The sequence below is a fragment of the Mercenaria mercenaria genome, chromosome 1 (assembly GCF_021730395.1).
Source record: "Mercenaria mercenaria strain notata chromosome 1, MADL_Memer_1, whole genome shotgun sequence".
NCBI classification, from domain to species: domain Eukaryota; kingdom Metazoa; phylum Mollusca; class Bivalvia; order Venerida; family Veneridae; genus Mercenaria; species Mercenaria mercenaria.
This window is the reverse complement of record NC_069361.1, coordinates 62,604,579-62,619,853: the sequence shown is the minus strand read 5'-3', so window position 1 is coordinate 62,619,853 and position 15,275 is coordinate 62,604,579. Positions and strand designations below refer to the sequence as shown.

At 35.6% G+C, this 15,275-nt stretch overlaps 1 protein-coding gene across 3 annotated transcripts in view; it reads left to right on the top strand.

The window, feature by feature from the left end:
- The window catches only part of LOC123536147 (5'-3' exoribonuclease 2-like), a 114,904-nt gene that overhangs the window by 73,058 nt on the left and 26,571 nt on the right, over positions 1-15,275 (top strand). For all 3 annotated transcript variants that reach the window (XM_045319001.2, XM_045319012.2, XM_053549170.1), the window contains 3 exons: positions 519-587; positions 3,888-4,025; positions 11,902-11,981. In XM_045319001.2, the coding sequence (XP_045174936.2) occupies positions 519-587; positions 3,888-4,025; positions 11,902-11,981 (287 nt within the window). The remainder of the gene's footprint in view (positions 1-518; positions 588-3,887; positions 4,026-11,901; positions 11,982-15,275) is intronic.

Genomic DNA, 15,275 nt, shown 5'->3' with positions numbered 1-15,275 from the left:
GTGATCTTTAGGTCAAGTTCGAATCTGGGTCATGTTGGGTCAAAAACTAGGTCACGGGGTCAGATCAAAGGAATAGCTAGTTAACACTTTAGAGGCCACATTTATGACCATATCTTAATGAAACTTGGTCAGAATGTTAATCTTGATGATCTTTAGGTCAATGGTGAGCGATACAGGGCCTTCATGGCCCTCTTGTTTTATATAACACCAGATTTATGGCTCTTACCTACCTGAAACTAATATATTTTCTCTATGTAAGTAGCAGAATATATAAGACTAACTAATAAACCTATATAGGTTTTCAGATGAGTACTATTAAGGTAATGATTCTTTATTTTTTACTTCATTGAAATTTAAGTGCAGGGTGACTTTTCTGAGAAAAAATTACTGTACTTTTATAATGTTTTGATTATGCTAAACATTCATTAGGGCAGGTTCAGTAACTCTACTTAGTATATACATTTTAAGTGTTTTTTTCTCTGCTAAAAATTTAAAACTTCTAAAATTTTACATTACAGTGTACAATACCATGATCCAACATATGAGAAAGGTTTCCTGTTTCAAGCAAAAGTTTTACCAGGGGCAGTGTAAGTATATCATTTCTGTTACATTAGGTTAATGTTTATTATTCTAGCTCACTGGTCACCATTGAAGAGCACAGTATTATTTTCCATTGTAGGGATAATACACGTTTTTTTGTGTATTAACATCTGCAGAAGCCCGCGGGATTGTTTGTGACTGAGAACGAAGGTCGAGGTCACAAACATATCCCAAGGGCTTCTGCAGATGTTAATACACAAAACAAACGTGTATTGTCGCTATTCTTGCATAAAAACATTTCACGAAGACTAAATGTATTGTTTTCATACGTGATGACTTTACGATTCCGGTACATTTTCTAATTAGCATTCTGGTTGTTCTTGGAAACAGTAAACATGTTTTAAATATCCGTATCCAGGACCCAGAAATAAACAACACCATCAGAAGTACATCCTGAAGGTTTTCAAACGATTTTTTAATCCCTAGTTATTACAAACATGAAATTATTAATAATTGTTAATGTACCTTAACAGTTGCGTGAACAGGAGCACAATTTCAAGAAGAATAACTTTACATTCAAGTGAAATTGTGTACAGACACATTTGGAGTACGGATGAGTACGAACGTAGTGTCAGTGTTTCAGACTGTTTATATAAATTTTTCGAGAAATTAGATAAAAACATACCGATTGATACTTAACAAAATCATAAACATGGTTCCTATAAACAAACATTTGTTCTAGTTACACGCGATTCTTAAACATTCACATTTATCTACAAAAACTGAAACGACGCAGAGTTCTAAAAGGGGAGTAAACAAGGGAAGAAGCGAGTACGAACATTGTTGGGGGCAGCGCATTTGGCATTGGTAACTGATACAGCAAAACATTCTATGGTTTAGATTGCATCTTTCATGTTACAAGAAGAGGTTTTTATGAAAGGAACAAGAAGCAAATACCAGATGTCAATCTGCGCAGAAATACATTTACGACCCTGGGAAAGCATTTAAAAAATAAAAATCGGGTATTAACAGCACGTGAATTGCCTTGTTTGAACACGATTTTTCTCCCGTTAATACATGGGCAGATCCAGTGAAAAAAGTAGTTTTTATGCAAGAATGCCTTATTCTCCTGTTTTCATTCCAGTTGTGAGAGAGTAGGTTTTTTCTGGTATTATTATGTCTCCCCTAGGAGACATATTGTTTTTGCCCTGTCCGTCCGTCCGTCCTTCCGTCCGTCCGTCCGTACGTCACACTTCATTTCCGAGCAATAACTCGAGAACCATTTGACCTAGAACCTTCAAACTTTATAGGGTTGTAGGGCTGCTGGAGTAGACGACCCCTATTGTTTTTGGGGTCACTCTGTCAAAGGTCAAGGTCACAGGGGCCTGAACATTGAAAACCATTTCCGATCAATAACTAGAGAACCACTTGACCCAGAATGTTGAAACTTCATATAATGATTGGTCATGAAGAGTAGATGACCCCTATTGATTTTGGGGTCACTCCATCAAAGGTCAAGGTCACAGGGGCCTGAAGATTGAAAACCATTTCCGATCAATAACTAGAGAACCACTTGACCCAGAATGTTGAAACTCCATAGGATGATTGGTCATGAAGAGTAGATGACCCCTATTGATTTTGGGGTCACTCCGTCAAAGGTCAAGGTCACAGGGGCCTGAAGATTGAAAACCATTTCCGATCAATAACTAGAGAACCACTTGACCCAGAATGTTGAAACTTCATAGGGTGATTGGTCATGAAGAGTAGATGAATGTTGAAACTTCATAGGGTGATTGGCCATGCAGAGTAGTTGACCCCTAACGATTTTGGGGTCACTCTGTCAAAGGTCAAGGTCACAGGGGCCTGAACATGGAAAACCATTTCCAATCAATAACTTGAGAACCTCTCGACCCAGAATGTTGAAACTTCATAGGATGATTGTTCATACAGAGTAAATGACCCCTATTGTTTTTGGGGTCACTCCATTAAAGGTCAAGGTCACAGGGGCCTGAACATTGATAACCAGTTCCGATCAATAACTTGAGAACCACTTGACCCAGAATGTTGAAACTTCATATGATGATTGAACATGCAAAGTAGATGACCCTTATTGATTTTGGATTCAGTCAATTAAAGGTCAAGGTCACAGTGGCCTGTTCATGTAAAATCATTTTTTGGAAATAACTTGAGAACCACTTGACCTACAATGTTGAAACTTAATAGAATGATTGGACATGCAGAGTAGATGACCTCTATTTATTTTGAGGTCACTTGATCAAAGGTCAAGGTCACAGGAGCCTGAACAGTGACTTGAGAACCACTAGGCCAATAGTGTTGAAATTTAGCAGGATGACTGGACATGCCAAGTAGATGATCCCTATTGCAGCCAACCATCAGTGTCTCTTTGACTTCCGCTCCTGACCCCTATTGACTTGTTGCCTATAGGACTTTGCATTTGGGGAGACATGCGCTTTTTTACAAAAGCATTTTCTAGTTATTATTATTATTATTATATCAGAGTTATATAGCGCCCTTTTCATGATAAAAACGTTCAAAGGCGGTTTACATATAGCAAACGCAGCCACACAGGGAGCGAAATTCATCCTCTACAGGTACAGACACAGAACGATCTGACCAGGGGGACAGAGTGAGATAAAGCCCCCAGAACAGATAGAGAGAAATCTGTTTTAGATACAGGCCTGTCCGGCTAACTTAGCCAAGCGAATAGACAGTCTGGTTCTTTTAACGTGCCCGGTGTATAGCACCGATACACGTGAAGCCGTCTTTCCTGGGAAGAACCAGTACAGGCCTCATAGTTAGGTGGGAGACACTCAAGAGCATCTCAGAAATTTCCAGTGTCTGGACCGGGATTCGAACCCCGGACCTCTGGATTGACAGTCAATCGTGTTACCACTAGACCACCGGCCCACCTGGTAGGAGATTTTGTCTGAACTGTCATTGATCTGTTTACTTGTCTCACTTGTTACGCTTGAATGGCCACATGGTTAATGTTGCTAACCAAATCACTGGTATTTCACCACTGTGAATTAGAGTTTTACCAGACATGTGAGAAAGTCCTATCTAGCTGGCTTATAGATTGCTATTGTTTCTACCAAGATGCTCACCTGTGCATGAAATGGTGCCATAACTTTGATCTTTCTTTTCTATTAAAGCTTGATGTCTGTGCAACCCTTCAGTAGATATCAGTAGCATTTAAAACTTTTTTATATAAACTGGTGCTTTCTACTTGCTACTGGGGTAGAAATATTTGGAGACCTGTATTATTTCTGTAACTTGATGATTCAATTAAAATAAAGTTAGACATGTATATATTTCTCTAAATATAGTATGCCTGAACGTGCCTTGAAGCCTGAAGACTTTGAGAAATTTAACCGAAATCAGCAGTATCGTCCACAGCTAGGCTTCCAGAAAGACAGTGGCTACAGGGGTCGCAGAGATATGGGGCCGGCTAATAGAATGATAAGGTATTATATATAATAGTTCATTCTGATTGCATTTTCTAAATATTAATAACATATAGTGATTGATATAACTTTAGTGATTGGCACTGCAAAATAGGACATTTCTTGGTTGAAAATCATTTTATTTTGGACAATTTGAATACAAATATCTTCATACTAGAATTTCTGTGCCACTGTGAATGTTCTGCCCTGTTGTTTAAATATGTATGACAGAGAAAGCCTAGCTTAAGGAAGTTATTTTAATTTGACACTATAGTTTTATAGTAAAAGTTGGTGATTGCAGTGTTTGTTTTTTCCCCACTGATTTGGAAATGGGGCCAGGGCCTTTACAATTAGGAAAAATGCTTTTGAAAATGTCTAAATTGAGAATTGTTAAAAAAAAGTCATATTTTTATTGAAATGTTACATTTAAGAAAAAAAAAGGTCATAAATGCATTAAGTTTGCATATTGTCTTTTGTTTCAAATGTTTAAGATTTGAAAGGTACAGTCTTTGTTGAAAAAGTAAAAAAGAAAAAATATTTTGGGAATTTAACTGTAAGGTTATGTTCAGTTACGGCAGGGCGCTTAGCTATACAGTTTTACTGGCATATAACACTACCAATGTCACATTCACAAAAATGAATGATTCATTGATATCTTATATATGGGCACATACAGTACAACACATTGGGACTGATGTTATTGTCATATGAACATTTATAAGCTCTGTTCATGTCTCATAAATCAGCAGTGGCTTTAAGAAGCCTTTCTAACTTACCCAGACTAGTGAAATTTCACACAAAGGGTGAATTTATAAAGCACTGTAAGGTTAGTGTCCATAATAGAACTGATTGTTGATATATGAACTGAGATTATAAATGTTTAAATCAAGGAATTAAGCTTTGAAGTTTGAAAAAAAATCATACTATTTGATTTTGGGATTTTGGACCGAATTTCGAAATTGGCCTGGAAAAAAAAGCACTGGAAGGAGATGCACAATATTTCATTTATAACTAGTTGACAGGATGCAACCCTTCTAGAGACAACTGCTGTCCTAGAATCATTTATATAATCGCCAAATTTGGTGGCCGGCATGTTTGCATTGACTTTTGTTGGTTCATTTGATTTGGCTAACATTGAAACTTAAACTAGAAAAAAATACATTTGAATGTATATATAATGGACTGCTGCATCATTGTGTGTAAAGAGAAGTTTAATGATCGATCTGGACACAACAGTTACTGTGACTTTTATGTTAACACTTGCAATAAATGTATACTAGTAAGAGTTATGTGGTTTGTATTAGAGATGATGATATAGATCAGATACACATGTATTTATGGAGGTATTGCTCAGTTACATGCCTGCTATCATTATTTCTGCTTGTTTGTGTTATATGAGTCAAAGTAGACATGATATTTGAAACAGAAAGCATGACACTCCAATTGTATGAAGGGTTTTCTGTTGTTGTATGCATTTGAAAACTTTGTTATGGAAAATGTAAATGAAAATGTACTGGTACTGATGATAAACTCGGACAGATGATAAAGTCGACCACCGTCAAATTATTCAGTTGAAAATTTGTAATTGGTTATTTATATAATCGAACACGCCGTCTAATAGCAACCACTTACAACACCAACTGGTGTACACAAAAACAAAATTCGTAAATATTCTGTATAAATAAATGACTTACATTTGTCTGTTTAAAAATATTCATCCAAAATTACTAGGGAAGAGGATGTTTTTGGCGCATACTCACTGTCAACACATGAAGGCCTGACATTGGGTCACTTTTCATTACGTGATCGGGAATGACTGTTGCAGTATTTTTGGGAAAGTTTCAATATAATATTATTGAGAAAATTTTGTAAATAACAAAGTGGTCGAATTTATCATCAGTTAACGTTCGTACAGTCCCCATTTTACGTACCCCTTTCAGAGTTTACTTACTAAATATAAATTCAAAATATAGTCAATTTTTCAACAAATGTTGAACTTTATTTTGGTACCAACCATTGATAACAATTTGCAGAAATAAAAAAGTTACAAGTAAAAAGCCTCATTTTCTGTCCGAGTTTATCATCAATACCAGTAGACCTGAGTTTTTTTAGTATTTTCCAAAAAAAAAATTCTTACATTTTCTTGTCTTGATTGTTCAGAGAATAGTGAGAGCTATTTCACTCACCTAGGTGTTGGTGTCAATGATAAGCATTCTTGAAGTCAAACACGCTGTCTTTTTGACAGTTCTTGCTTGACTCGTAACTTTCTGTTAACTAAACATTAAGCTGTATCTCAGTAATAACTATATGTATGACTGAAACTTTCAGCATTCATCTCCTCAAATATAGTTACATAACCAAGTTAGATATCTGTGTGTCAGAATCAATTCAAATTATAGCACCCTTGTTTGCTTTAGTAAATTTAATCTTGCCAAGTTATTGCTTTTGTTCCACTTAGAGTAGTCGAGCATGTCTCTTGTTTAATGTATATGTTCAAGCAGACTGCCTTAAACGTTAATTGATCTACTGTCAGCACTGTGCTCTAGGGTATTATACAAAACTGAAGGTAAAACTTGAAGCAGAAAACCCTTTATAGATAATTGCTGTTTATCCAGTCTCTGTTTTTGTTGTTTCTTTTTAGCTCACCTGAACTAAAGGTCCAGGGTGAGCATTTAGCATAGATGGGTGATGCGGCATCCTCATCCAGAATTTGCATAAGCTACTTCTGCTCTGACAACTTCTATGGTTCTGTTTTACCACAACTAGGGGCCATGAGTGCTAAAAATAGAAAAATCTTCTCTGAACGATTGGACTTGCATTCATCAAGCTTGGTCTGTAACATTCTTATAAGGTTTTTCCTTAATTTGTTCAGTTTGGGACATACAACCCCTTGTATGGGTCAATAGAGCTAAAAATAGGAGTGCCTTTAAATAACTTCTTCTCATGAACCACATAATGGATTCTCATCAAACTTGGTTTGTAACATCACTATAATATCTTCTTCAAGTCTTGTTGAAATTGGACACTCCTTTTTATACGCCCGTCTCTGAAAGAGTGGGGCATATAATGTGAACACCTGTGGCGGGCTGGCGGGCATCCAGTCGGCGTCCAAAGCATGTCCGCTCTGTAAGTCAAACAGTTTTCATCCGATCTTCACCAAAACTTGCTGACAATGTTTGTGGGCATAATATCTTTGCTAAGTTCGATAACCAGCCAAATCGCCCCAGGCACTCTTGAATTATGGCCCTTGAATTACTCGAAAAACTTCGAATTTAGCCTTGTCTGCTCTCTAAGTCGAACAGTTTTCTTCCGATCTTCTCCAAACTTGCTGGCAATGTTTGTGGGCATAATATATCAGCCAAGTTCGCTGACCACCCGAATCGCCCCAGGCAGTCTTGGATTATGGCCCTTGAATTACTCGAAAAACTGTGAATTTAGCTTTGTCCGCTCCCTTAGTCGAACAGTTTTCATCCGATCTTCACCAAACTGGCTGACAGTGTTTTTGGGCATAATATCTCGGCCAAGTTCGATAACCAACCAGTGCTGCGTAGGTTAGAGACCACCAATTGTTTTCCCATAGACTTACATTGTAACATTATGGCGTGTACGGCCTTCCATACATCGAAACATGTATATCTAATTACAAGTTTTTCAAGAAATATCTTAGTTCTACCAAAATATCGGACAAAAAACATATGAATAGTGATACTTTATTTAAGTAATTTTCGTGTGAATGAGATGACCCCCTATTTACATCATTGACATGGCGGGAGAAATTCGTTTGATAAAACTTTTTTTCAATACACATAAAATGTAGCAGATTTTGTCAAAATGTATAATAAAATACTGTAAATGAGGTGAAAAAATATCAATTTTGAAAAAATAATCACTTCCTGGGTTTGTTTACATGACTGACCAATCAGAACGCACAGATGTTACCTTATTCCCAGGTATACACTTACCTCATTCCCAGTAAGTTCCCTGTACTTTTTTGAATTGGTGGTCTCTGACCTGCAGGCACTCTTGAAATTATGTCCCTTGAATTACTCGAAAAACTCCGAATTTAGCCTTGTCCACTCTCTAAGTTGAACAGTTTTCATCTGACGGGCGTATTTTGTGACAGTCTGGCACTCTTGTTAGTCCTTTTTAGGGGTCCCTGGAGCTAAAAGTAAAAAGCCTTTTTCTGATGAACCACTTGGTGGATCTTCCAATTTTGTTGAAATGTGGCAACTTGGCCCATTTCAAGGGTCCCTAAAGCTAAAAATATTAAAACCCTTTAAACAGCTTCTTCTCATCAACTGCTCCACAGATCTTCATCAGACTTAGTCTGTATCATCATTGTAAAATGCTCGCCCAAATTTATTCATATGAGGGCATTTGACTTCTTTTTGGGTCAGCTAGTGCTAAAAATGGAAATACATTTAAACAACTTCTTATGAAACACTTTATACATCTTCATAAAACTTGGTCTGTAGCATCATTATAAGGTCCTATTTGGGCCACAAGGGCTAAAATAGAAATGTTTTTAAATGAGTTCTTCTCATGAATCTCTTGATGGACTTATCTCTAGCTTGGTCTGCAGCATTATTATAAAGTCTCTTGTTACATTTCTTAAAATGGGGGCACTTGGCCCCTTTAAGGGGACATTAGAGTTGAAAATAGAATTATCTTTAAATTAGGTTTGCCCCAGGAAGTGTTTGGTGGATATTCATTAAATTAGGTCAAAAGCATCGGTGTAAGGTCTTCTCTCAGATTTGTTTAAATGGGGGCACTAGACATGTTTTATACTTTTTATACAAAGCATAGTTGTAAACATTCATGATTCAGTGTGTCATATATCTAAGGTCAAGCAGTCAAGGTCAGGTGAGTGGCTAAATACCACTGTACTTTCTTGTTGTTATTACAATGCTTTGCTTGTATTTTATTGGTTAACTCTGTTTCATTATTTTTACTTTTGTTTATGTTCTCCCCTGTTGGAGATGAAGTTTAGTTTTTATCTCTTGAAAGTTTTCATGAATCTTTGAGCTACAGTCCCATTCATCTGGACTAAGTAAAGAACAAAAGAATTTCAGTAACACCTGTACAAGGTCGGGGTCTGAATTCAATCTTATTTATGTCTTCTAAAGCCCTTAAAGTGTTGTTTCTTTTGTGAAACACAGATCAGAATGATTACTGCATCAGTACTGGCACAATGAGAGGAAGAGAGGAAAGGAGATGGAGAGAGAGATAGAGGGGAGGGAGGGAGAGATGAAGAGAAAAGTGGTTCACTTAATTGTCTTTTCCTAGTATGGGTTAGCATTACCTAACTTATTATGTGATAATGTAATCACTATAGGCCTCCTTCATTTGAAATCACTCAAGTATCAATGGAGTATCAGACTCCTAATCTCTTTTTATGCATGTCCCAGAAGATCGGTTGCTGTAAAACATGTTCAAACTTGACAAAATTATGTTATTGAATGTATTCTTAAATGGTAAAGAGATTTTATATATTTTATACTTGGTTGTTTTTCGGTTGTCACACACATGTAAGGTATCAAAATTTAAGAACATTAAGTGATTTTACTTTTTACAGATATTCCCATTTTGTGAGCATGTTCAATAAACATATTTTAATCCATTTAATTCATTTAATTCAAAGTTCAAGTCACACTGAAAGATTTTTTGTTTTATTCGAGGAATGCTTGGCTGATACATTATTGTTGAGATGTCATTGTTCTAGATAGAATGAGTAGCATGATTAAACAACTGTTTGCATGACCTTGTAATGCCATTTTTTTCAGCATAACATGATTTCTCAACATATCAAAAGTGTCTGTTATTATTATCTATACTTAAAGCGGCATTATGCGCATCTTACTGCACATAGTGTGTTTTTGGTGAATGTTTCATAAAGCAATTTTCGGTTGCTGTGCATTTAAATGTGTTAAATTAACGATAATGCTGCATAAGTATTTGAAGTTGATGCTTTAGATATAAAGAAATCGGACTTATAAAATAATAGTTCTTTTTTTCAATCTTCTACACAGTGATCTCCCTTACCTATAGGTAGCGATTTCTGAAGTTGATGGGAAACAACTCCTGTCTTAAAAAAGACTGCCCCAGTCAAAATAAGAAAAGTCATATTTGGAAAGTTATTATTTTGCACTGGTAACAGGAAGAGTGTGGTATATTGGGTTAAAAGCTATAATTTCCTCCACCCTTTTTACACACAGGTCTACTTCAGCTGGATTTTTACTTGAAAAATGCGCGTATTTCCACTTTAACAGCTATCTTCAAATTCAGAAAAAGAAATTCAAACAATACCAAATTATAGAAAGAGAAGTATGTTTACTATGAAAATTGAACAGCATATAAAATATGTATATTACTCTACAAAAAAAATGTTAATTTGCTTATATATATATATGTATTGAATTTTGGAAAAGGACTGCATAAAGAGGCCACACTTTCAGACAGTTCAATGCTTTTATTGTCAAAAAATTGTTACATAATTATCTTCATTTTGATGCATTTGCAATTATGTCCCAGTGCTAAAATTTCACTTAACTAGGTTTAACTAAGAGTTTTCAGTAATTGTTTATATCTTTCCAAATGGCATTTATTTTTAAAGGGGGACAACTTTTTGAGAATATTTAAGTATACAGTTATATGGAACAATGCGATAAAACATGTATTGGATAGGTAGATTGATGTTTGATGTTGTTCTTTTACCAGATATTTCTATAATTTGATGATATACTCCTAAACCTTAAAATGATATGTTTCAAAGCAAGGGACATAAAAATGTGCAGTAAGTTGTAAAACTGCTGAGTGAGTTATCTCCCTTCCCTCATGACAAAGAACAATAAAAGGTAAAGAATGGTTAACTTATTAACAGATGATTTAAAATTAATGAGACTTTTCTAAATCACAAATGAAAATAGATGCTTCAATAGAATTTTGTATTTGAATTATTTAACACTTACCTCATTTATATATAAAATTTGAGGTCTGTGCAAAATACTAGCAGTTCTATGACTGTAAGAAATAGGTAAGGGTCAGAAATACAAGGCAACAATACCATAGTGATGTTTCCTCTATTGAATCCAAATATTTAACAATTAAATATCTTATATTGAAACAGACACCAGTAATGAAGTTTTGTTTCAGTGAATATGCAGACAGTATTTGCCTATAATTTGATTTTATTTTTTCATTTTTAAAAAAAAAAACTGAAATGAGCCACGCCATGAGAAAACGAACATAGTGCGTTTGCGACCAGCATGGATCCAGACCATCCTGCGCATCCGCACAGTCTGGTCAGGATCCATCCAGTTCGCTTTTAAAGCCTGTTGCAATTAGAGAAACCGTTAGCGAACAACATGGATCCTGACCAGACTGCACGGATGTGCAGGCTGGTCTGGATCCATGCTGGTCGCAAACACACTATGTTTGTTTTCTCATGGCATGGCTCAAATTATGATCAAATTTTTAAAAAGATCAGTCTCTTATCATTACTATTTTCCAGCTTACTTAGTTCTTGTGTTGTTCCTTGTTATCTCAAGATATTACAGTTTTTCATGTCCAATTCCTTTGATTGTAGTTCTGGTTTAATGCTAGTGATTGCAAACATATGTCACCAATAAAATTTGTACAGTAATAAAAAAAAATGTCAGTGTATTCCCAAGCTTTAAACGAAAAAGTAACCAAGTACAATTTGCATCTTAATTTCTAAAGTCTTGATATGAAATGTTAATGTATTTTGCTTTGCGATTTCTATGTTGATAGAAATTCTGTATGTGTTATGTATTGAAATAATCTGTTAAGTGTACGAACTTGTCAATATATATCACACGAGATGTTAGCTATATTTGTGTTGGAATTCTGTAGAAACTACTATTTTATATTTTACTAGGGGCGGTGCAAACATAGGTCCACCTTCATCGTACGGTCAAGGTGGTCAAGGCTACCGAAGCTACAATCAAAGTAATAGAGGTAAGTCAGTTACAGATCATTACATTATAGTTATTGTCTTTTTGTAGTGGCCAGTATAGTATATAGTAGATGTTGTAAGCTTCTAGAAAATTATGATATTCCCAGATACAAGGTATGCTGGGGCTATACTGGAGTCACACATATCCATCCATCCTAAACTATGTCTGCTTCATATCTTGTTAACTGCTGGGAAGATTTTCATAAAACTGGCATCAATTATTTACTTCATCAAGATGATGTGCAGGGCATTCTTCTCCAGTAATGGATGTATTTCTCTCAGTTCATTTACATGCTGATTGTCATGTATGACTATGGCTCTGGGAGATTTGTATATGTGTTTGAACGATGATTTGTAAGCAGAGGTCACACTTAGAAGTTGAGAGCAGGTTGTTGATGATGGACTTGTCAGCTGTTGAAATTTAGAGCAGGTTTTTTAAGGACTAGTCAGCTGTCCGATTGTTGATGGACAGGTCAACTTGTGATATTTAGTACAGGTTGTTGATGGAATGGTCAACTTGTGACGTTTAATACAAGTTGTTGATGGACTGGTCAACTTGTGATATTTAGTACAGGTTGTTGATGGACTGGTCAACTTGTGATCTTTAGTACAGGTTGTTGATGGACTGGTCAACTTGTGATGTTTAGTACAGGTTGTTGATGGACTGGTCAACTTGTGATTTTTAGTACAGGTTGTTGATGGACTGGTCAACTTGTGATAGTACAGGTTGTTGAGGGACTGGTCAACTTGTGATGTTTAGTACAGGTTGTTGATGGACTGGTCAACTTGTGACGTTTAGTACAGGTTGTTGATGGACTGGTCAACTTGTGATATTTAGTACAGGTTGTTGATGAAATGGTCAGCTGTTGTCCAGGTTGTCTCTATTTTAAAGTTTACTTGTTTGAACAAGAACATTAAGTGATAAGTAGATATATTTAAACAACATACTTACAAGTCATGTAAGGTAAAGGTTGATTGTCTGGAGTACATATCTAGAGTAAATAATGTAAACAAGATTACAGTGATAACTGTATCAGCTACACAAGAAACTGCAAGTTTCAGCTCTTAATGATAGTCTAACAAGAACTTCGTGTGGCCACTTCCTGGATGAAATAAAAACTAAAACTAGAAAATACCTGCACTATAGTGTTACATGTGAATGATGTGAACCTTGGAGTAAAGTTCTTCAGCCCAATAGTTTCATGAGAATAATAAAATATGTTTAGTGTATGAATTGTAGTCAAATACAAACATACGAAAATATATTTTCTAAAATTTTATGATGTTGTAAAATGTTAATGCCATAAAATTTTGATTTGTCATAAATAATGAAATTCTGAATATGATACAATGACTGTGCAATTTAAGATATTTTATGATGTTTGCTGTACGTTATTACAGTTCGGTTAAAAGAAAAGTTGCATGCAACACCAAGGTCCATTGCTAAAATATTAAAGTTATAAATAAGGGATAGTCTCCAAACTTGTCAGGCCATGATTTCTACATGCATTGAGCAGGCCATGATTTCTACATGCATTGAGCAGGTCATGATTTCTGCATGCATTGAGCAGGTCATGATTTCTACATGCATTGAGCAGGTCATGATTTCTACATGCATTGAGCAGGCCATGACTTCTACATGCATTGAGCAGGTCATGACTTCTATATGCATTGAGCAGGTCATGACTTCTACATGCATTGAGCAGGTCATGATTTCTACATGCATTGAGCAGGATTGATGTTATTTTGTACAATTCTTCCTTTTCCATTTCTTTCTTCGCCATCTTTTTCCTATTTTTCTGAATCTCTCATGAAAAGCGGAATTGACATTGATATATCAGTGTTTCATGTATGTATTTTACTCTGGGTAGATGTCCTAATGTGGATTTGCAGCACCAGAGATGCACTAATAATGGAGAAGGGACATGATATTATACTGTGTCAAGATTTCATCATAAGCCCTTATATTATTGATGTGAACACATGTAGTAAAAGTGATTTATTTTAAGTGTTTGAAGTAAAGTTGAATGAACTAAAACAATGTGATGTTATGAGTTAAATATTGTATAAGTTGTAACCTTATTTTGTCTAACTGGGTATTTGTTCAGGCTATCAGTAACATGGTATTATCAGGAGTAAAATATAGTTATCATAAACATCAGGCCACTTTCTACACGACTAACATCCTATATCTTTGTTTAGTACGTAACTTTTTATATTTGTTTCGTATAACTTAAAACATAGCAACTGACGTGTTTCCCATTAAGGAAAAATGCAAGAAAATGCTTATACAACTTCTTGTCTAGAGTCACACTTATACAATTGAGGTTGTATGGCCAGTTTTCTAGGCTCTGATGTATGGGCATTTTTTCAGGCACAGGCAGGCACCTGAATAGAACCACCCACCTTCTGTGATGAGGTAGCATTTTAAGGTAGACAAACAGTTTCTTGTAGATAGGTAGTTAATCACAGAAAGACCTGCTTACATATATATAATTTGTTTGTTCCAAAAGTAAATATCTCCGCATTTTTCTGTCATACAGACCGGTCAAGCACTCGTCGTTATTCTAAGGATTGTTTTAGGCCCTTGTGTTTACTAGAGCAGAAGCATCAGCCTGCCAGTCTGGAAGCTGGTGTAGGATTCAAGGCTGCAAACAGATTGCTGCTCAAAAGTGAAAGTGTAGTTTCAGAAGATAAAAACACATACTAGGGTGTGCAAAATCCTGCAATTTTATGATTTTCAAACAAATGCAGTCACCACTCTTCATTATTTGATGATAGAGGGTGTATGTTATCTTTCAACAATTTAATTGTGTTTTCCACCAAACTCATGTTCACAATAGGGGACATTTGATAAGCTTGCGGTCTTTATCTAGCGCTCCTATCATGAGTAAATATAGCCGTCATAGTATGTTACCTTGGTGAGGAGACAAAATCATTTAAATACTACAGCACGTCATAAAAACGTAGATATAGTGGTAAAATCTATAAATGAAACTATATGTCATTTGCCTAGTGGTTAAGTTTGTGGAATTGTAATCTCTTGCCTCTTACCGATGTGGGTTCGACACCTCAGTTGAGGTGTAGAATTTTTCATTTGAGGATGCCATCCAGCTGGTTTATTGGAAGTTAGTGTTCAACCTTCAAAACTGGGAAGATATGGGAGTGACTTAAAATGCAACAGACAGACAAAACTCTTTCAACAGAAGTTAAACATACACCTTCAATTTTTATTAATGAGGAAATTGTTCATTAATAAAGTCAGTTTTTCCCCCACTGATAGTGACAAGGTATTC